The sequence below is a fragment of the Condylura cristata genome, unplaced genomic scaffold (assembly GCF_000260355.1).
Source record: "Condylura cristata isolate star-nosed mole 26May11 unplaced genomic scaffold, ConCri1.0 scaffold00007, whole genome shotgun sequence".
NCBI classification, from domain to species: domain Eukaryota; kingdom Metazoa; phylum Chordata; class Mammalia; order Eulipotyphla; family Talpidae; genus Condylura; species Condylura cristata.
The window spans coordinates 42,330,553-42,347,259 of NW_004567108.1; the positions used below are offsets into that span (position 1 = coordinate 42,330,553).

At 34.7% G+C, this 16,707-nt stretch overlaps 1 protein-coding gene across 2 annotated transcripts in view; it reads left to right on the forward strand.

The window, feature by feature from the left end:
* SGTB (small glutamine-rich tetratricopeptide repeat (TPR)-containing, beta) overlaps nucleotides 1–16,707 on the forward strand; it is a 33,912-nt gene that overhangs the window by 2,524 nt on the left and 14,681 nt on the right. For both annotated transcript variants that reach the window (XM_004678257.2, XM_012721831.1), the window contains exons 3-5: nucleotides 4,704–4,807; nucleotides 6,240–6,309; nucleotides 8,488–8,587. In XM_004678257.2, the coding sequence (XP_004678314.1) occupies nucleotides 4,704–4,807; nucleotides 6,240–6,309; nucleotides 8,488–8,587 (274 nt within the window). The remainder of the gene's footprint in view (nucleotides 1–4,703; nucleotides 4,808–6,239; nucleotides 6,310–8,487; nucleotides 8,588–16,707) is intronic.

Sequence of the window (16,707 nt, forward strand, 5' to 3'; positions counted from 1 at the left end):
TGATTTTCTGTAGCAGACAGATACATCCTATTATTTAATAAAAGATGTTTCTTTTCTAATTAAAGTCTGTACCATACTTTTAAACCCTAGATAAAAAATTGGGTTCTTTTTTTAAAAACCAAGATGTTATGTCCTATTTTTAGGATGGTATTTAGCCAAAAATATGTGCCTTCAGCTGTTTGTTATATATGGCAGTCATAGTGGTGCCAATTGTTTTTGACCGACCCCTATTTTTGACTCTGAGTCTAATTTAATTGAAGATGAAATCATGTGGAGATGTCTGCCCACCTTCTAGACATTTAAAAAGCCCTCAGAGGGGAGCCTACATTCTAGGCTCAGATTTACCGCCATTGTGAAGCTGGAGTATCATTAGTTTTGAACCTTGTCATCAGATTTTCTCATCCAGTCCTCCTAATTGGTGTAATCTACTGATATCTGCCTCATGTTTTGACTTTAGAGACCTGTTCATTGTCACTTTCTCTGGCATTCCTGTCTAATTTCCTGGAAGCTTCGCAATTTGCTTATAAATGATTCTTCCAGTTCTCTCAGTACTCATCCCTGACCTTCTTTCCTCTAATAATTTCAACTTATCTTTCCTTTGTTCATGCTCTAGGCAGGTAGTTTTCAACTTGGGGTGATTTTGCAATGTCTAGAAATATTTCTGATTGCCATGATGGGAAGTGGGGGGCCTGATATTACTGGCATCTAGTGGGTAGAGGATCTAGATGGTGCTAAGCATACTATGTGTAATATACAGGTTAGTCTGCTCAGCAACAAAGAGTTATCCAGTGCAAAATGTTGGTAGTTCTGAGGCCCAAACTGCATCTTCTCCATAATATTGATACCTTAAAATTTCACTTCCTGATCACTATTACTGATCTTTCCAGTCTATTCCCTTCAGAATCCATATCACAATTCTTTGACCCCACCAATACCTTCAACCTGTTGTTACCTTACATTTTGAAACCCCGTTTATCCAGTTTAAAATTTGTGGCTGATCATTATAAGAGCTCCTGTATACATATCTGCCTTTCGTATTTGTACACACCATATTACTATGTTAGATGGAATAAAACTGAACATTGCTGACTGGCCCCCTTTTAAGTTCATGACCATAAACCTCAAACAGAATGTTAATGCTGGCTTGCAATCACACTATCAGCTCCAAGTTTATTCCTATTTTCCCTCTCCTAGACAAATCTTTTAGTACTTTCTCATGCCTTCTCAAACCTCCAAACTCCTCTCCTGTACTTTTAGTTGATGACCCTACTTCCTACTCCACCAAGAAAACTGAGTAAGAAAACAACTGCCACAGATTTTCCCTGTTCTGTGTACCCACCCATTAGGTTCTACACCCACATACTCTGCCTGCCTGTTTGTCTACTACCATATGTTATGGAGCTGATATTTGTGTTGTTTCCCAAATTCTTATGTTGAAACCTAATGCCTAATATAATGCGATTAGGAGGCAGATCTGGGTTTGTGCCCTGATAAAAGAAACCCCAGGATCACACTTACCCCTTCTGCCATGAGGACAAGGTGAAAGAGTACTGGCTATGAACTTTTAGGAAGCGTACCCTTTCCAAACACTGCATTTCCCAGTGTCTTCATCTTGGACTTCCCAGCTTCCAGAACTATGAGAAATAAATTTATTTATAAGCCCCCCAGTGTAAGGTATTGTGTTATTGTAGTCCAAACAAACAAAAATGCCATAGAGGAATGATCCATTGTCCTTACTAAATGGAACCCTCTGGTCCTAATCCTCTCAACCTTACGCCAGGATATCACTTTTTAAAAATTACTTATTCTCTCCTATATCAGCTACATCAGCAATTTTTCACTCTCTAATGAGTCATGTCCATAAGAATATTATTCCTTGAATAATATCATTATGAGGTTGGTGAGGAAAAAAACTGATTCCTGGTGAGGTAGTTTGTGTTCTCCCCACATCTGAACGTGTACATTGGTTTGCAACTAGATCCCAAAATAATAAAGGGGCATGAAGGAAAGGTTGGGAGGAAAAGAATGTCTCTAGCCTTGATTATGGTATAGGTTTCATAGGTCATAGACTTATTCCAAAACTCACTGAATTGCATACATTAAATATGGATGGCTTTTTAGAAAAAGATTGTTTACGTATACAAGAACTGGAAAACAGGCCAGAGGTGGGGGGTGGGAGGGTTGTATGATTCACCAGAGACAGAGTGGAGGGCAGAGCAGGCAGATAGATTGAAATACACTGCTGAGGGGAGCAGCAGGTAAGGCAGGAGAGGTCTGTTGCGCCATGTGGATTACCTCCCTGGCTGGGGAATCAAAATTGTGCTGCAGTGGTCACGGATAGTTTCATAGTGTTGCACTTTAACCCATTGCACCATCACGGAGGGCCCAAATATCTACTTTTTTTTTTTTTTTAAAGATTTATTTATTTATTCGTTCAGAACTAGGGTACAGGTCAGAGATGCGGAGGGTGAGAGGATTCACCAGAGACAGAGCGGGGAGCAGAACAGACAGATTGACGAAGTACACTGCTGAGGGGAGCAGCTGGCGGCTCAGGAGAGGTCTGCCGGGCCATGTGGTCACCTCCGGGGCAGGCGGGAATCGAACTCATGTGGAAGTGGTTTAAGCTTCTTTGTGCTGTGCTTTAACCCGCTGCGCCACCAGGGAGGGCCCTCAAATATCTACTTTTTAATAGGTCAGTTTGATTTCAGTAAAATGACTTAAGAAAAAATAACCAAATAATCGTGTTTAAAACAAAACAAAGTAGCTACCTCTGTTAGTGATATTTGTGTATGGGTGTGACAGATCCTATTTTAAAGTTAGTTAGTGCAGCAGAGAGGAAGGGGACTGGACTACATTACCATAGAAAACAGAGTATAAAAATCCCTGAGTCACCACATTAACTTTTTCCCTGACATTGTTTTTGGTTAGGAGCCTGGTTGGGTTTTATCCATCTTTCACTTGACTGTGAATTACCTTTTTTTTGGGGTGGTGGTGGTGGTGGTGGTGGTGATAGGTTATTGTTCTTCATTACAGAATTTATTTTCTGTGAAATCAAACTCTTACATCAGCTGCAAACAATGAAACAGATTAAGTTTATTGAGCATCTACTATTTGCCAGACTGTTAAAGTCAAAGGTGAATTAAATGAAGGCATTGTTCTATAGGATACAGTCAAATATAGGAGTTATATAGGTAATTTCATATAATAAAGTATGACAAGCACACAGATAAAAACAAGAACCAGCTACATTGCACTGTAAAGGAAATAATACCTCAAGGAGAAATGAAGGTGATCAAGAATAAATTTATTATTATAATTTTTGTTATTATTATTATTGCTGTCTTCATGGCAATGACAGTCTATATTTTTGTGGTCCAGTATTTTTAGTATAAGAACAATTGCTTGGTAGGGTTATAAAGGGTGAAAATGAGGGAGGGGTAAACAGTGGATTATTTTCTGTAAGTTACTTTTATAGTTGGAAACTTAGTTCCTTTTATAAGGAGAATTGTTTTATAGCTAGTGAAAGTCATAGTGTGTATGACAGAGGTGATTTTCTCAGGACCACAATGAAATACATAAAGTATCTTTTGAAAGTCACACACAAAATGAGTCTACTGCAAACTGTCTGGAAGTACACCGGGCATTTGGGCTGCATTCTCATCTTGTAGACCCATGAGACATCATTTTCAAATGAGTGCGCCGTCTGGATAAGAATCACCTCCTTTCCCTTCAATAGAAGACAGGCTGTGCTTTCTTCACTGTTATTGCCCTAACTCAGACTCATAATTCAGATAATTTAAGAAATAATCCACTGACTTTCTGCCTCCATTTTCTCCCTCAGCCTCCTACTCTAAGCAATTCTTGATAATTCTGTCAGTCTTTTAGTTCTGAACATAAAATCTAATTATGTTATCCTACTTACTGAACTCTGGGATGGCTCTTTGTTTGTTCAAGGCATGAAGACTGAATCCTTCAAGATACTATTTGTTCCACTCAAAGTCTGTCTTGGTAATATCAGTTCTCTCATCAGACACCAAGTATAGATGAGACACCTATCACCACTTACCATACTTTGTATTTTACTTTTGTGTTTGTCTCCTATTAAATGCAAATTTCAGCTTGGCAGATAGTGACTTTTGTCTGTTGGGGTAATTACTGTACCTTTACTGCCTGAGAACAGTGCCTTTATATATAGTAGCTGTGTGGTAAATATGATGCATGAGTGAATTTCTTAATCCTACCTCTGTTCACATAATTATACATGGATTAATACTTAGTTTTTTTTATATGCCAGAGGCTAAATTTCTTTTATATTTCAAATGAAGTTGAAATTCTATTTCTCACATTAAAAAATAAATATTAAAAACATTTTGTTCAGGTTATTAACACATTGTAATTAATCAGATACTGGTAGTAGGGAGTAAGTTGCTGTTAGTGATTTGCTTCAAAGAAAATATGATATAAAGCATATACTGAGAAATTATATTCTAGGTAACACTTTAAGTGATGAATAAGTAATCTAGTTGTATTTCCTCAATAGCTGATCTATAAACAACAGTCTCTATGCAACTGAACCAGTTAGCTTTCCTTCTGTTGTATCATCATAAATGCTGAATTACTACAGGTTGCAATCCTACCAGAAAAAAAGTTTGTTTCTCTTTTAAGGCTGCTAATTTTTTTTCACTATTAAAATTTATTTCAAGTTGCAATTCAGTGCTTGGAGACAGTGTTTAAAATCAGCGCAGAAGATACACACCTAGCAGTGTCGCAGCCTTTAACAGAAATGTTCACAAGTTCCTTCTGTAAGGTAAGCTGTCACTGTTTCTCATTCTTATCTGATTTAATTATGACTACATTATTATTTTGGACTATTGATATTTGAGGGACCAGACGTATTAATAACTCACTTCTTTTTGATATAAGGTAGATAGCATACATGGATACATTTTGGTATCTAAAATATCTCTCTTATGTGTGGCTTAGATTTTCCTATTAGTAATTATGATAGTCCTTTCACCATCTTTTATATTTAATGATGCTTCTTACTCAACTTTTTAAGTCTTTTATAGTACTGGAATATTTCTAGATTTTTGACATCTATTTGACATTCCCCTAAAATATGGAACATGTGTTTTAAAAAAGTGTTAACATCAAGAAAGCAACCATGCAAAAATACATTCATTAGGAATTGAGTCATCATTTTGAAGCAGATTTCATCAAATGCTGCCATTGAAGAGACTTTAAATGAGAGAAAGGTGTGTGTTCAAGATGTTTTCTGATCCTTGCTCCTGAGGTAATGGTTTCTGCATAGGCTCCTATTCAGGAAACATAAGATTATTTGAACTTGATGAGTTCAGAGCCTTAAATGTGACCTTCTGTGCATTTTTTCATCACATTTGGCACTCATGAACTTTTATATTCTAGTTCTCTATTCAAACTTAAGTACATAATGAGCAACCCAGGCAAGAAGCTGAAACATACGTCAGCTTGGTATGGATATTGCTAGAATAGTACATTGTGCCTAGATGTTATTGGGAAGAGGTTTTAGATTTGCAGCAAAGATGATAATTTGGCAGGAACTCTTTCCTCTTTTTATAATTGGAAGAAAAACAATACCCTTATACGGTAATTTATCAAACAGATGAATTCTAATCATATGAGAAGATGTTACAAGATAGTAATGTCTCTATGTTCCTTATCAGAAAATCCCCCCCTTTTCCTCTTTGGTTACTGTGATTCTTTTATTGTCTGGGCATGTGACCTCCATAGGGAACCCTATTTCAGCAGCTGGATACAGCAATGACTGAAGCAGACCTTTTTTATCCTCAGATACTTTGGATGCCAAAAATGCGTGGTAGGGAAAATTTTTTTTAGATGTAAAAAAGTATATTGGTTAGTAAAAAAGTATATAAAAAATTCCTTGAACATATTCTATTCATATTCTTTGTTACTGGTCTTTTATTTTGTTCACGAAGTATTTCTGGGTATAGGGAAAGTGAGTAAAAAGTACTGTTCACAGTTGGTCATTACCCTATAGAAAAATTCCAGTCATTTTTCTAATAAAAGTATGTGAAAAGACTTTTTCCTATTTCTAGCTAACACCTATAGGTGTTAGATTTTATGACGTAGAATTACAGATGATTTACTAAAGTGTGGGCAGTTCATTATTTACTTAGTAGTTTTCTGGAATGACTCTATGTAGCTAAATGGAAAGACAATTGATTTTTACTTAATTTCAGAATGAGATTCTGCCACTCTCAAACTCAGTGCCTGAAGATGTGGGAAAAGCTGACCAGCTAAAAGATGAAGGTGAGTATTTCATAGGAAAAATGACGTGTTTAGTAAAACTTTCTGAAACTCTGGAGAAAATGACTCTGTCAGTTGCTGAGTCTGGTTTACACTGCCAGGTCTAGATTGTCATGTCACTTGGGAAACAGAAACGAAGGTGCTGTGGAAGAAGCCTGGCAATACAGAGTGGTTTGTGGGCAGTATACATATGATTATTTCAAAAGAAACAGACCTGTTTTGCATAAAATTTGCCAAAGAGATTACTTATAGCATGATTATTTGTAATTCATAGGCTGTATATATGCTAGGATCCAAATTCTTCTTTATGCTTAATCAAAAAGAGGCAAATAATTTCCAACATTATTTTAATTTTTGCATATTTGGTGTTTTTGAGTTCTTTGAAAGTTGTGCATCCCTGTGGCACTTACGTGTTTATTGGCTAGCAAATTTTCTAATAGTGGCTGTTGATGCATCAGTAAGACTCTGTTAAGGATCTGTGTTAACTTTCCCCATTATGTCAGTTATGTTAATATAGAGGAAAGCCAGGTCATGTCTACACGATTAAGAACTTATATAGCAGAATCCTGGCCTTCAGCAGTGAATGAGAGCCAATAAATCCCCTGTTCTATAGGGAGGATGTTATTAGGGATTATATCATATTCAAAATCTATATAAAAAAGTAATTAGAGACATTTTCTGGTCCATTCCGTAGTTTATAGCCAAAGAAGGTAATTGAGTTTCAAAAAAGTCAGTTGGTGTTTAAAGGGGTAGATATGGAAAAAATATATACTTTTCCTATTCCTCTTGCCTGTATTAGGTCTATTAGTTTATAAATCTACACCTATATCATCATTTTAAAAGGGTGTGTAGTATGACACAGGTCGCTAGTACCTTCCTGGAAGATTGTTTTAAACATTTTTGTGTGCTTTCCTTCTGAAGAGTAGCAGTTAAGATCAAAAGAGCAAGTATGTCATTGTTGTCATTCCCTGACATGTCACAGAAGTATATGGATGCAAACCTCAGAGGGTTGTCTTGAGAATTAAGAAACAATTTTATAGGCAAGTATCATGTAACTATAGGCTGCTGTCTCACGGTTTGTTATATTTATCTTCACAAATTATTTCAGTGTGTTCAATTTTTGCATATTAAATAGTTTGTGATTTTTTTTTGTTAATATGTGTACATATTCTTAATGTTAATATACATACATGCAGCATGTCTATAGTATCTGGGGGAAAATCATACAACAGAATTTTAAAAAGTAGTAATAGTAAAATAGTATTATCTATGACAAAAAGGCTGAACAACAACAGCAAAAATCTCAATAACCCAGAGTATTTTTATTTTTTAAAAACATTTTTAATTTACATATATAAGAACTGGGGTATGGGCAAGAAGTATGGGTAGGTGAGAGGATTCACCAGAAACAGACAGAGTGGGAAGCAAAACAGGGGGATCTATTGAAACTGCTGAGGGGAGCAGTGGGTAATACAGGAGAGGTCCGCTACACCATGTGGGTTAGCTCCTTGGCCAGGGATTGAACTCATGTTACAGTGGTTTGCAATAGCTTGATAGTGCTGAGACTTTAACCCCTGAACCACCAGAAGGGTCCTACTTTTATTTTTTAATATATGCAAGAACTTAAGTATAAGTAGGTATATGTACTTAATTATGAAAGCCTGGATTTTATAAGGTATACAAACATTATTTTTAAAAAGTCTCTGCATGGGCCCTCCCTGGTGGCGCAGTGGGTTAAAGCACAGCACTAAGAAGCTTAAGCCACTTCCTCATGAGTTCTATCCCCCCCTGCCCCAGAGGAGATCCACATGGCGTGGCAGACCTCTCCTGACCCGCCCGCTGCTCCCCTCAGCAGTGTACTTCGTAGATCTGCCTGTTCGGCTCCCCACTCTGTCTCTGGTGAAGCCTCTCACCCTCAGTCTCTGGCCTGTACCCCAGTTCTGTATGAATAAATAAATAAATCTTTTTTTAAAAAAAAGTCTCTGCATTGTTAAAATCACTCAAACAAACTGAAAGCTCAGGGAGATGAACTCAATACTTCAATATAAACTTTACCTCCAGTGTGACTGAAAATCATGATACTGACCTTCATATTTTTGTAGTTGCTGTGAGTAAAATGTCATCTTTCAGAATTTGCTTTTATTTTGTGGTATACTGTATTTACTATACCTATTATTTTAGGCAATAACCACATGAAAGAAGAAAATTACGCTGCTGCAGTGGATTGTTACACACAGGCAATAGAACTGGATCCAAATAATGCAGTTTATTATTGCAATAGGTAAGCCAACACATTTGTTGTGGACTTACAGGGAGAACTGTAAAATTTATTAATTTAAAATGTTTTGATCTGAAAAATATAAAAAATTCATAAATTTGCCACTTAACAGAAACCACTGTTACTAACCTTTTACTAACATTTTGTTTGCTGTAAGCATAATCAATTTTATATTTGAGTATAGATATATTTTATATTTATATTCAGCAGGCATATGATAAACATGCCCTTATTTTGTCTTTTATATATTTTTTTAAAGATTTATTTATTTATTCATATGGAACTGGGGTAAAGGCCAGCGATGTGGAGGGTGAGAGGATTCACCAGAGACAGAGAGGGGAGCAGAACAGGCAGATCGATGAAATACACTGCTGAGGGGAGCAGCGGGTGGGTCAGGAGAGGTCTGCCTCACCATGTGGATCTCCTCCGCGGCGGGGATCGAACTCATGCTGAAGTGGCTTTAGCTTTAACCCGCTGCGCCACCAGGGAGGGCCCGTCTTTTATATTTTTAATAGAGATATAATCACCCTAACATTATATCAGTTTTAGGTGTACAATATAATGACTTGATGTTTGTATATATTGTGACATGATCTATCCCCATATATAGAAAAGTTCTATTTTTTGTGAACTATTTTATTGAAGTCCTTCATAAACATTATTTAAATGGATGTAAATTAGTATGTTATTATCTTTTATTCATTTTAATATTGTCAGCATCTATCATTGTGGCTGGCAAATAGGAACTCTGTAATTTTGAATAAATGAATAGAGGTTCCTTCATTTACTTGTTTAACTACTGGTAGACATTGAAGTTATCTTTTTTTTTTTTTAACATAGAAAGGTGCAGTGAACATCTTTGTTTCTAAAATTACTCTCTGGTCTAAAGATTTCTGGACTTTGGATTTATCCTTGGAAATGCCTTCAGATCTCACAATATAAAATCATTGATCAAATTGTAAAACTGTTCCAAAATTTTGAAGATTAATTCTCTTCTCTAGGAGTATATTAGTATATTTTCTCTATACTAAGTACTTGAATTATTATTTGTTATTGTTAATCTGATATTGTTATTTTAGTTATCGATTGTTCCACTTAATATGTATTTATTGGTGAAGTTGGACATTTTTCAAATCTAGAGATGTTAATTTCTGGATTATTGCATAACCTGCTACTTGGCATCTCAGTTTTCTGTCAATTATGTGATGGCTTTTTGCACTAAGTTATTCTATTTTAAATATTACAGTTCCATTTGAAGTTTATGCAATTATGGAAATGTTCTATATCTGCACTGTCTAATCCAGTAGTTACAATGACTACTAAGTTCTTGAAATGTGGCTAGTGCAATCATGGAAACAATTTTAATGTTTAAAATAAACTCAAATCAAAATTGTCACTTGTGGCTACTGTATTGGACAGCACAGCTCTATATTAAAGATATAATCCCTTTTTCTTAATTGCATAGCTTTGTTGTTTGCCTTTTAATGTTGTTCATGTGTATACATTTTATTTTTGAATTTGGCTCCATTGTTTTAGGCTTAAAAACAATGAACAGTTGTACAGAAATGATAAGTTACTTCCATGTTCTTATTTTTTCCTTATTTTTACATTTACATTCTACTTTGGCAATGGTATGACTATTTCAATCAATTTGAAACTTTTATGACAGTCTTATACAAATTACTTCTTATTATGTAATACATTCTTAGATTTGAAAGAGATCTTTAAGTTATCTTGATCTAATCTTTCATTGGATTATTATATTTAGGGTGTTCAATTTTGTAAACCCTCTGAGAGAATGCCATCTCCCCATACCTTTTCTTTAGATGATATTTCTTTTAAAAAGTCACCTTTGTATTTCCACAGAATTTGTTTTCCTGTAGCTTCTGACTTCATTTTTACATTTAAGGGCAACTACAGATTTAGTATGACTCTTTGTCATGACAGTATCTTAACATTTTGTGGGTGGCTACTATGTTCATTTGAGTTCTTTTTTTTTTTTTTGCTGTTAAACATTCCCAGCTTTTTCAGTTGTACCTTAGACAGTACATCTTTAAGACCTGTACTTTTATTCTAAAATCATTTTAGTTTTTCTATATCTGTACTGTGTAATTCCTAAAAAGTTAGCACAGTGTATCTGGCATCACTCTGAAAAGATTAGTTTTGTAGAGCTCTCATCAATCTACTTCTAGACATTAGCATCTTGCACATTATTTGTCAAATTCCGTTTTTGGTTGAGTAAGGCCTTTAATTTTTTATTACTTTTCCTTATTCTATCAGTCATATATTTACTTGACAGGTTTTTATCAACTCTCTGTTCTGTACCAGTATTGCCATTGGAGGTAATGCTGGTTGTCTAGACTCAAATACAGGATCTTATATTTTATCTCATTAGAATTTTACCTTGGTAGTCTCTCCTACATGGCCCTTAACCTTTTGGACATTTTATAGCTCACTTGCAGTACTACGCTTTAACCCGCTGCGCCACCAGTGAGGGCCCATCTTTTGGACATTTTGTAATATCTCCTTCTCCTAGTTTTATGCCATCATAAACTGGAGAAACAAACCAGATCTTAATTTATGCAGTTAACAAAGTCAGTTATTGAAGCAAGAGTAGGGAAGCAGGAGTTCCAACCTAGATTCTTCGACGCTGAGCAAATTACTTTATGCCACCCATGCCTTAGTTTCCCATTGGTAAAATGTAGATAATAGCATTTACCCATAAGATTGCTATACAGCTGGAAAGCATCGAGTAAATGGTATACACAACAGTAGCCATTAGCATCTTTACTTAAGCATTCTGGTTAGGTGTTTCTTGCCTTGACCAGAGAGATTCAAATTTATTTGAACCCAAAATCTGTTATAATTTTCTTTGATTAACCAAATCTAGTAGTAACCCTTTTAAATGAAAAAGGACATATTACTCTGATAGGAATTGTTTTACAGTAATTTATTGTCATTTCTTTTTTGTTTTTAAAACATTTATAATGAAACCATCAGAGCTGAAAGAAGTTTACCGTGAATAACCACATACCTACACCTATATTTTGCTACCAATATTTTAGTATATTTGCTATATCGCACATTTATTCATCTAATTGTGCTTCTCTATTATTCTATTTTTTTGATGCTTATCAATATAAATTATAGCCATCAACACATTCAATATATTAGCATATGAGTATCATTTACTAGACTTCATTAGTCTAGAGTTTTTTTCTTTTGAGGTAATAACATTTGTATGCAGGAACATGTACAGATCTCAACCAAGCTGAGTTAACTGAGGTTAACTGAAGTTTGATTAAGTGCTGAGTTCTGACCTGTCAAGATACTGAAAATTACCATCAGTCTAGGAAGTTCCTCCTGCGCTACCTCTAAGATTCTTTGTTCTGGTTTCTTTATCATGTCATCAATTAATTTTTTTCTTATTTAAAATTTCATGGAAAAGAGTCATACTACATAGACTCTTTTATATGAATTTTTTTGTTCTATATAAAAGTTTTGAGATTCATCTATATTATTTTATCTATCAGTAGTTCTTTTCTGAAAGTCCCAGTGGCCTCCCCCTGTTTGAATATAGCAATGTTTACTTAGCCATTTTTCTATTCATGGTTATCTGGGCTATACTTCTAGCTTTTGTTGTGTTTTGGATTTATTTGCATTTTGTCCAGGAATAGTAGTTGTTATTTGTGGGAGAGTTGGATCAATTCAAATTCAGTTGGCCATACTGGAAATTTTCATTTTCTTTCTACACACACACACACACACACACACACACACACACCTTTATTTATTGTTCTAATAGTATAACTCAGGAACATAGAAAATGCAAATAATTTATAGAGGATTTCCAGGATCTAGTTTGAATTTTCTTTGTAATCAGAGGTGTACATATATATTTTAACTTAGCATGAAATCTTGAAATACATACATTTGTGTTATAAAATGTTATAAGCAAATATAAATGTCATCAGAAAATTGCTTATTTATAGAGCATAGTAAGCCATATAACTTTAACTATGAATATGGTGAATCTGATCCCAGAGGAATAATGTATTTTTAAATGAGACTAGGGTACATAAATAGTCTGATGTCCATTAGTACTTTATTAGAAGGGATTCTTGGACCTAACTGCACTTGTTTTTCACTTAATTATTGTTAAATTGAAATGAGTTATGGTTCACTTTATTTTAATTAACATCTCTTCCCTGATGAGTTCAATTAAAATTGTTCTATTTAATACTACATAGTTAGAAGATTCTATTTGTATATTTAATGCAAATATTTAATAAACTCTTAGAATCTCTTATTTTTGATACTTTACTAGCTCTGAATTTCATAGTAGTCAGTCGTGTTGCCAACTACCCCTTGCCATTTTTCTTACACCTCTGGGAGCCAAGAATTGGAAGCTCAGAATACAGGTCTGATTTTTAAATATTTACTTTTATAGTTTTATTACTAATTAAAATATTGTCCACATACTAAGCTCTCTAGAAGAAGCAAAATTGACTTTACATAAGGAACTTCTATATATTATAAAATGTTAATTTGGTACAGTTCTTAAGAATGACTCTTTCCTGGCATTTATGGTCTATTTTGGACTGTCAGGATCCTAATTATGTTGTCAGCTCAGATTAGGGATAAGGAAGTTTTTTTCTTGAAAATCTATTTTCTTCTTTTTTAATGTATACATCACACACAATATATAATATTTAAAAGTTCTACTTTATCTTACACATGTATTCATTTTATTTTTTCAGGTGAAAGGCATAGATTGAATCTTGTATATATTTTTATTCCTTTTTTGTACCAAGAACTGTCTCTCACTTTTCAGTCAACTTTTGTTTGCTGTATGGAATACTGTAGAATAAGTACATTTCCAGTGACATTGAAATAACAACTCATATTGATACTTATATACATAAAACAACAAAAAATTGGTATAGTTCTAAAATATTTCTAATTATTTAAAAATATGAAGTGATAATTTATAAAAATAGCTAGTTTTTATGTCTTCTGTCCCTAAGTAATGTTCTTATTTCTACTGTACTCTTTCATTGCTGGGTATACACCCACAATAGTGTCATATTTCTGGGATGGATGGATGGTTGCGTGACCGAGGTGACAGAGAATTAAAGATGTGAGTGTGAAACATGGCATGGCAAACCTCTCCTGACCTGCCCACTGCTCCCCTTGGCAGTGTATTTCAGTACATCTGCCTGTTCTGCTCCCCACTGTCTCTGGTGAATCCGCTCACCCACCGCACCGCACCTCTGGCCTGTACCCCAGTTCCTGTAAGCATAAATAAATAAATATTAAAAAAAAAAGACATGAGTGTGAGAGAGAGATGCATATACGCATAATAGAAGGAATTTATCTAGAATGTCTTTCAGGTGAAGGAGAATTTGAACTGAAGCTGTACTTCAAGGGAAGATAGAAATGAAATAGAGGAGAGGGATGGCAAGGATATTTTAGATTGAAAAGTGTAGTAAATGATCTGATGCTGCCTAATTGTACCAAGGGATACAAGTGACAGAAAGAGCTCTGGGAAATATAGGAATGGAGACTAGATTGTTTTACATTTCATTTTCTTCCTCCTCTTTATGCACCATGTAGCCATTTTAAGTTCACTGGAATTTGAACTTGGTCTGTTGAACTTGAAGTTGAATCTCAGTTCAGCCTCTATGTGCTTTGGGCAGCTACTTACGCCCTTTCCTCACTTTTAAATAGAGATACTACCTAACCACTTCACAGAGTAGTTGTATACAAAGCCTAGCATAAGAAGTCTTAGGTTTTCAAAATTTAAGACCTTTTAAATTTCTAGCTATCAGTTTTTGCTATAATTTATAAATATGCATGATGCTCAGAGTCAGAAATGGAAGATACTGTGATTTCTTCCTGCCTTATTTTTTTTATAAAAAGAACAGAAATTATATTCATGTTCTTGTTCTAATAAATAAGGTAAAAAGAAAAAAAAGTGAGGATGTTTGAAGACATGGTTACTCTGACTCCATTGTTCTGCTGGAATTTCATTAGTTCTGCCCTGATAACCCCACAGCAGGGGCAGAGCAGACACATCATATTGTTATTCAGTTCAGACGCTGGCATGTTTGTCTTCATTTCACAGAAGATTCAAATACAGCCGAACTACTCTTCCCTTTCCTGGCCTTCTGGCTTCAGTGCCTCTGCCTTTTTTTGTGTAAGCTGCACACATTTGCTTTCTCCCTAACTTGCAGATGTGATCTAATGCGCCAGTTATTAAGATGGAAACATAGTCATCCTCTTCCTTTCTACTCACTCTTCTTTCAGGGACTGACCCTCCCTGCTTTATTCCTTGTCATGTGAGAGGTATCTGAAGATGATCTACCAGAGATCAAGGACATGTCTATGTTTTTTCTTTTACACGTATCCTCCAAACAGCTAATTTGTTCTTTCCTTTTCTATCATTAATCCTTTAGTCCATGTTATTAACTTCTTGTTAAACTGCAAGTGACTTGGCTTCCCATTTCCCTTTTCCCACTTGTATTCCCCATTCCATATTCTACCAAAAAGTCTTTCCAACTGTGAAATGAATCACCTAACTCTTGCTCTCTATTTACAGGTTCCAAATACCTACATGACCAAATTTAAGCTCCTTAGCATCACACATAAGATTTCTTATAACTTAGGGTCATTTTTGTTTGTTTGAGCTTTCTTATCTTTACTTTGTCTTCTAATCTACTCTCACCTCTACTCTCTGTGTGTTGTAATGTGAAAACTACTAGTATCTTAAACACACGATGGGACATCTCTCCATGTTTTTATGTGCTCCTACCTTGACTTAAAACATTTCCCACTTTATCTAATTGGGTGACTGCTAATTATCCTTCAAAGTGTAACTTTCTTTAGGGAAGACTTAATTTCTTTTCTCCCAAATTCTTAATTTGCCCTACATCCCTGCCCATCATTTCCTGTGGAGGAATCTGTTCAGTAGTATAGTTTCTAGCCACATGTGGCTGTTTAAATGTAAATTAATTGACATTAATAAAATAAAAAATTTAGTTCCTCACATGTAGTAGCATATTTCAAGTGTTTAGTCACATGTGGTTAGGGGCTTCTGTATTGCACAGCACAGATAAAGAACTTTACTGTCACAGAAAAGCCTATTTTTGAAACAGTTCACCAGGGAGTAAACCATATCTTTCTCTGTGCTGCCTTTCCTTGATACTAAATTGTTGCACTTATTTATTTTTATAACTGTTTTCTTATTAGGCTGTGAAAGCTTGAAGGACAGAAATACACCTTCCTTATTCCTATATATTTATTTTTGAGTTCAGAGTTAAGCATTTTATAGTTATTCAGTAGGAGTTAGAGTTGAATTTATTCAATGAATTTTAGGAGAGCTGACCTGAGACTTATAATGCTATAGCAGCCAGTCACATAGAAGCTTGATAGGTATGTTAAGTACACATATATGCATATATATATATGATATGTATGTCAGGTTCATATATATGCATTTATAGTATAAGCATTTTCTAAGTTTAAACCTATTTAATCTTATTAAATGAGTAATAAAATGGGTATCTATGTAGGCTTACTCTTTAGGCAATAACAGTAAATATATAAGTAAGGAAAGTTACTTCCTTTCTTTCAATGGGGTGTGTGTGTGTGTGTGTGTTCCGTATGAAATTTTTATGCACATATAAAAAATTTTCTGCTTATCCTAAATACTTAAGTGATATTCGAGAAGTAAGCATTTACTTCACAAAACATACATATGTATGTGTATATGTATTTATAATCAGTTATGTTCTAAGGATAAGCATATACTCCACATAATAATAAACCGACTCGTGTGTAAGAAAATAAGTATTAATTTTAAAGTTCTCCAGTTTATCCCAAAATATCTTCTATAGCTGTGTTCGATCAAGAATCCAATCAAGATTTTTTAAATGTTACTTTCGCCTCTTAATCTGGAAAATAGTCTTTTTTTTACTGTTTTTTATGAGACCTTTTTTTTTATTACACAGTTTATTTTTACATCATTTTGCATATTTTTTTTTTCCATTTCGATTGTAATCCCCGCCGGTTTCCCATCACCAAATCACCCCTGTGCCACCACCATAGTCCCGTGCATTTCC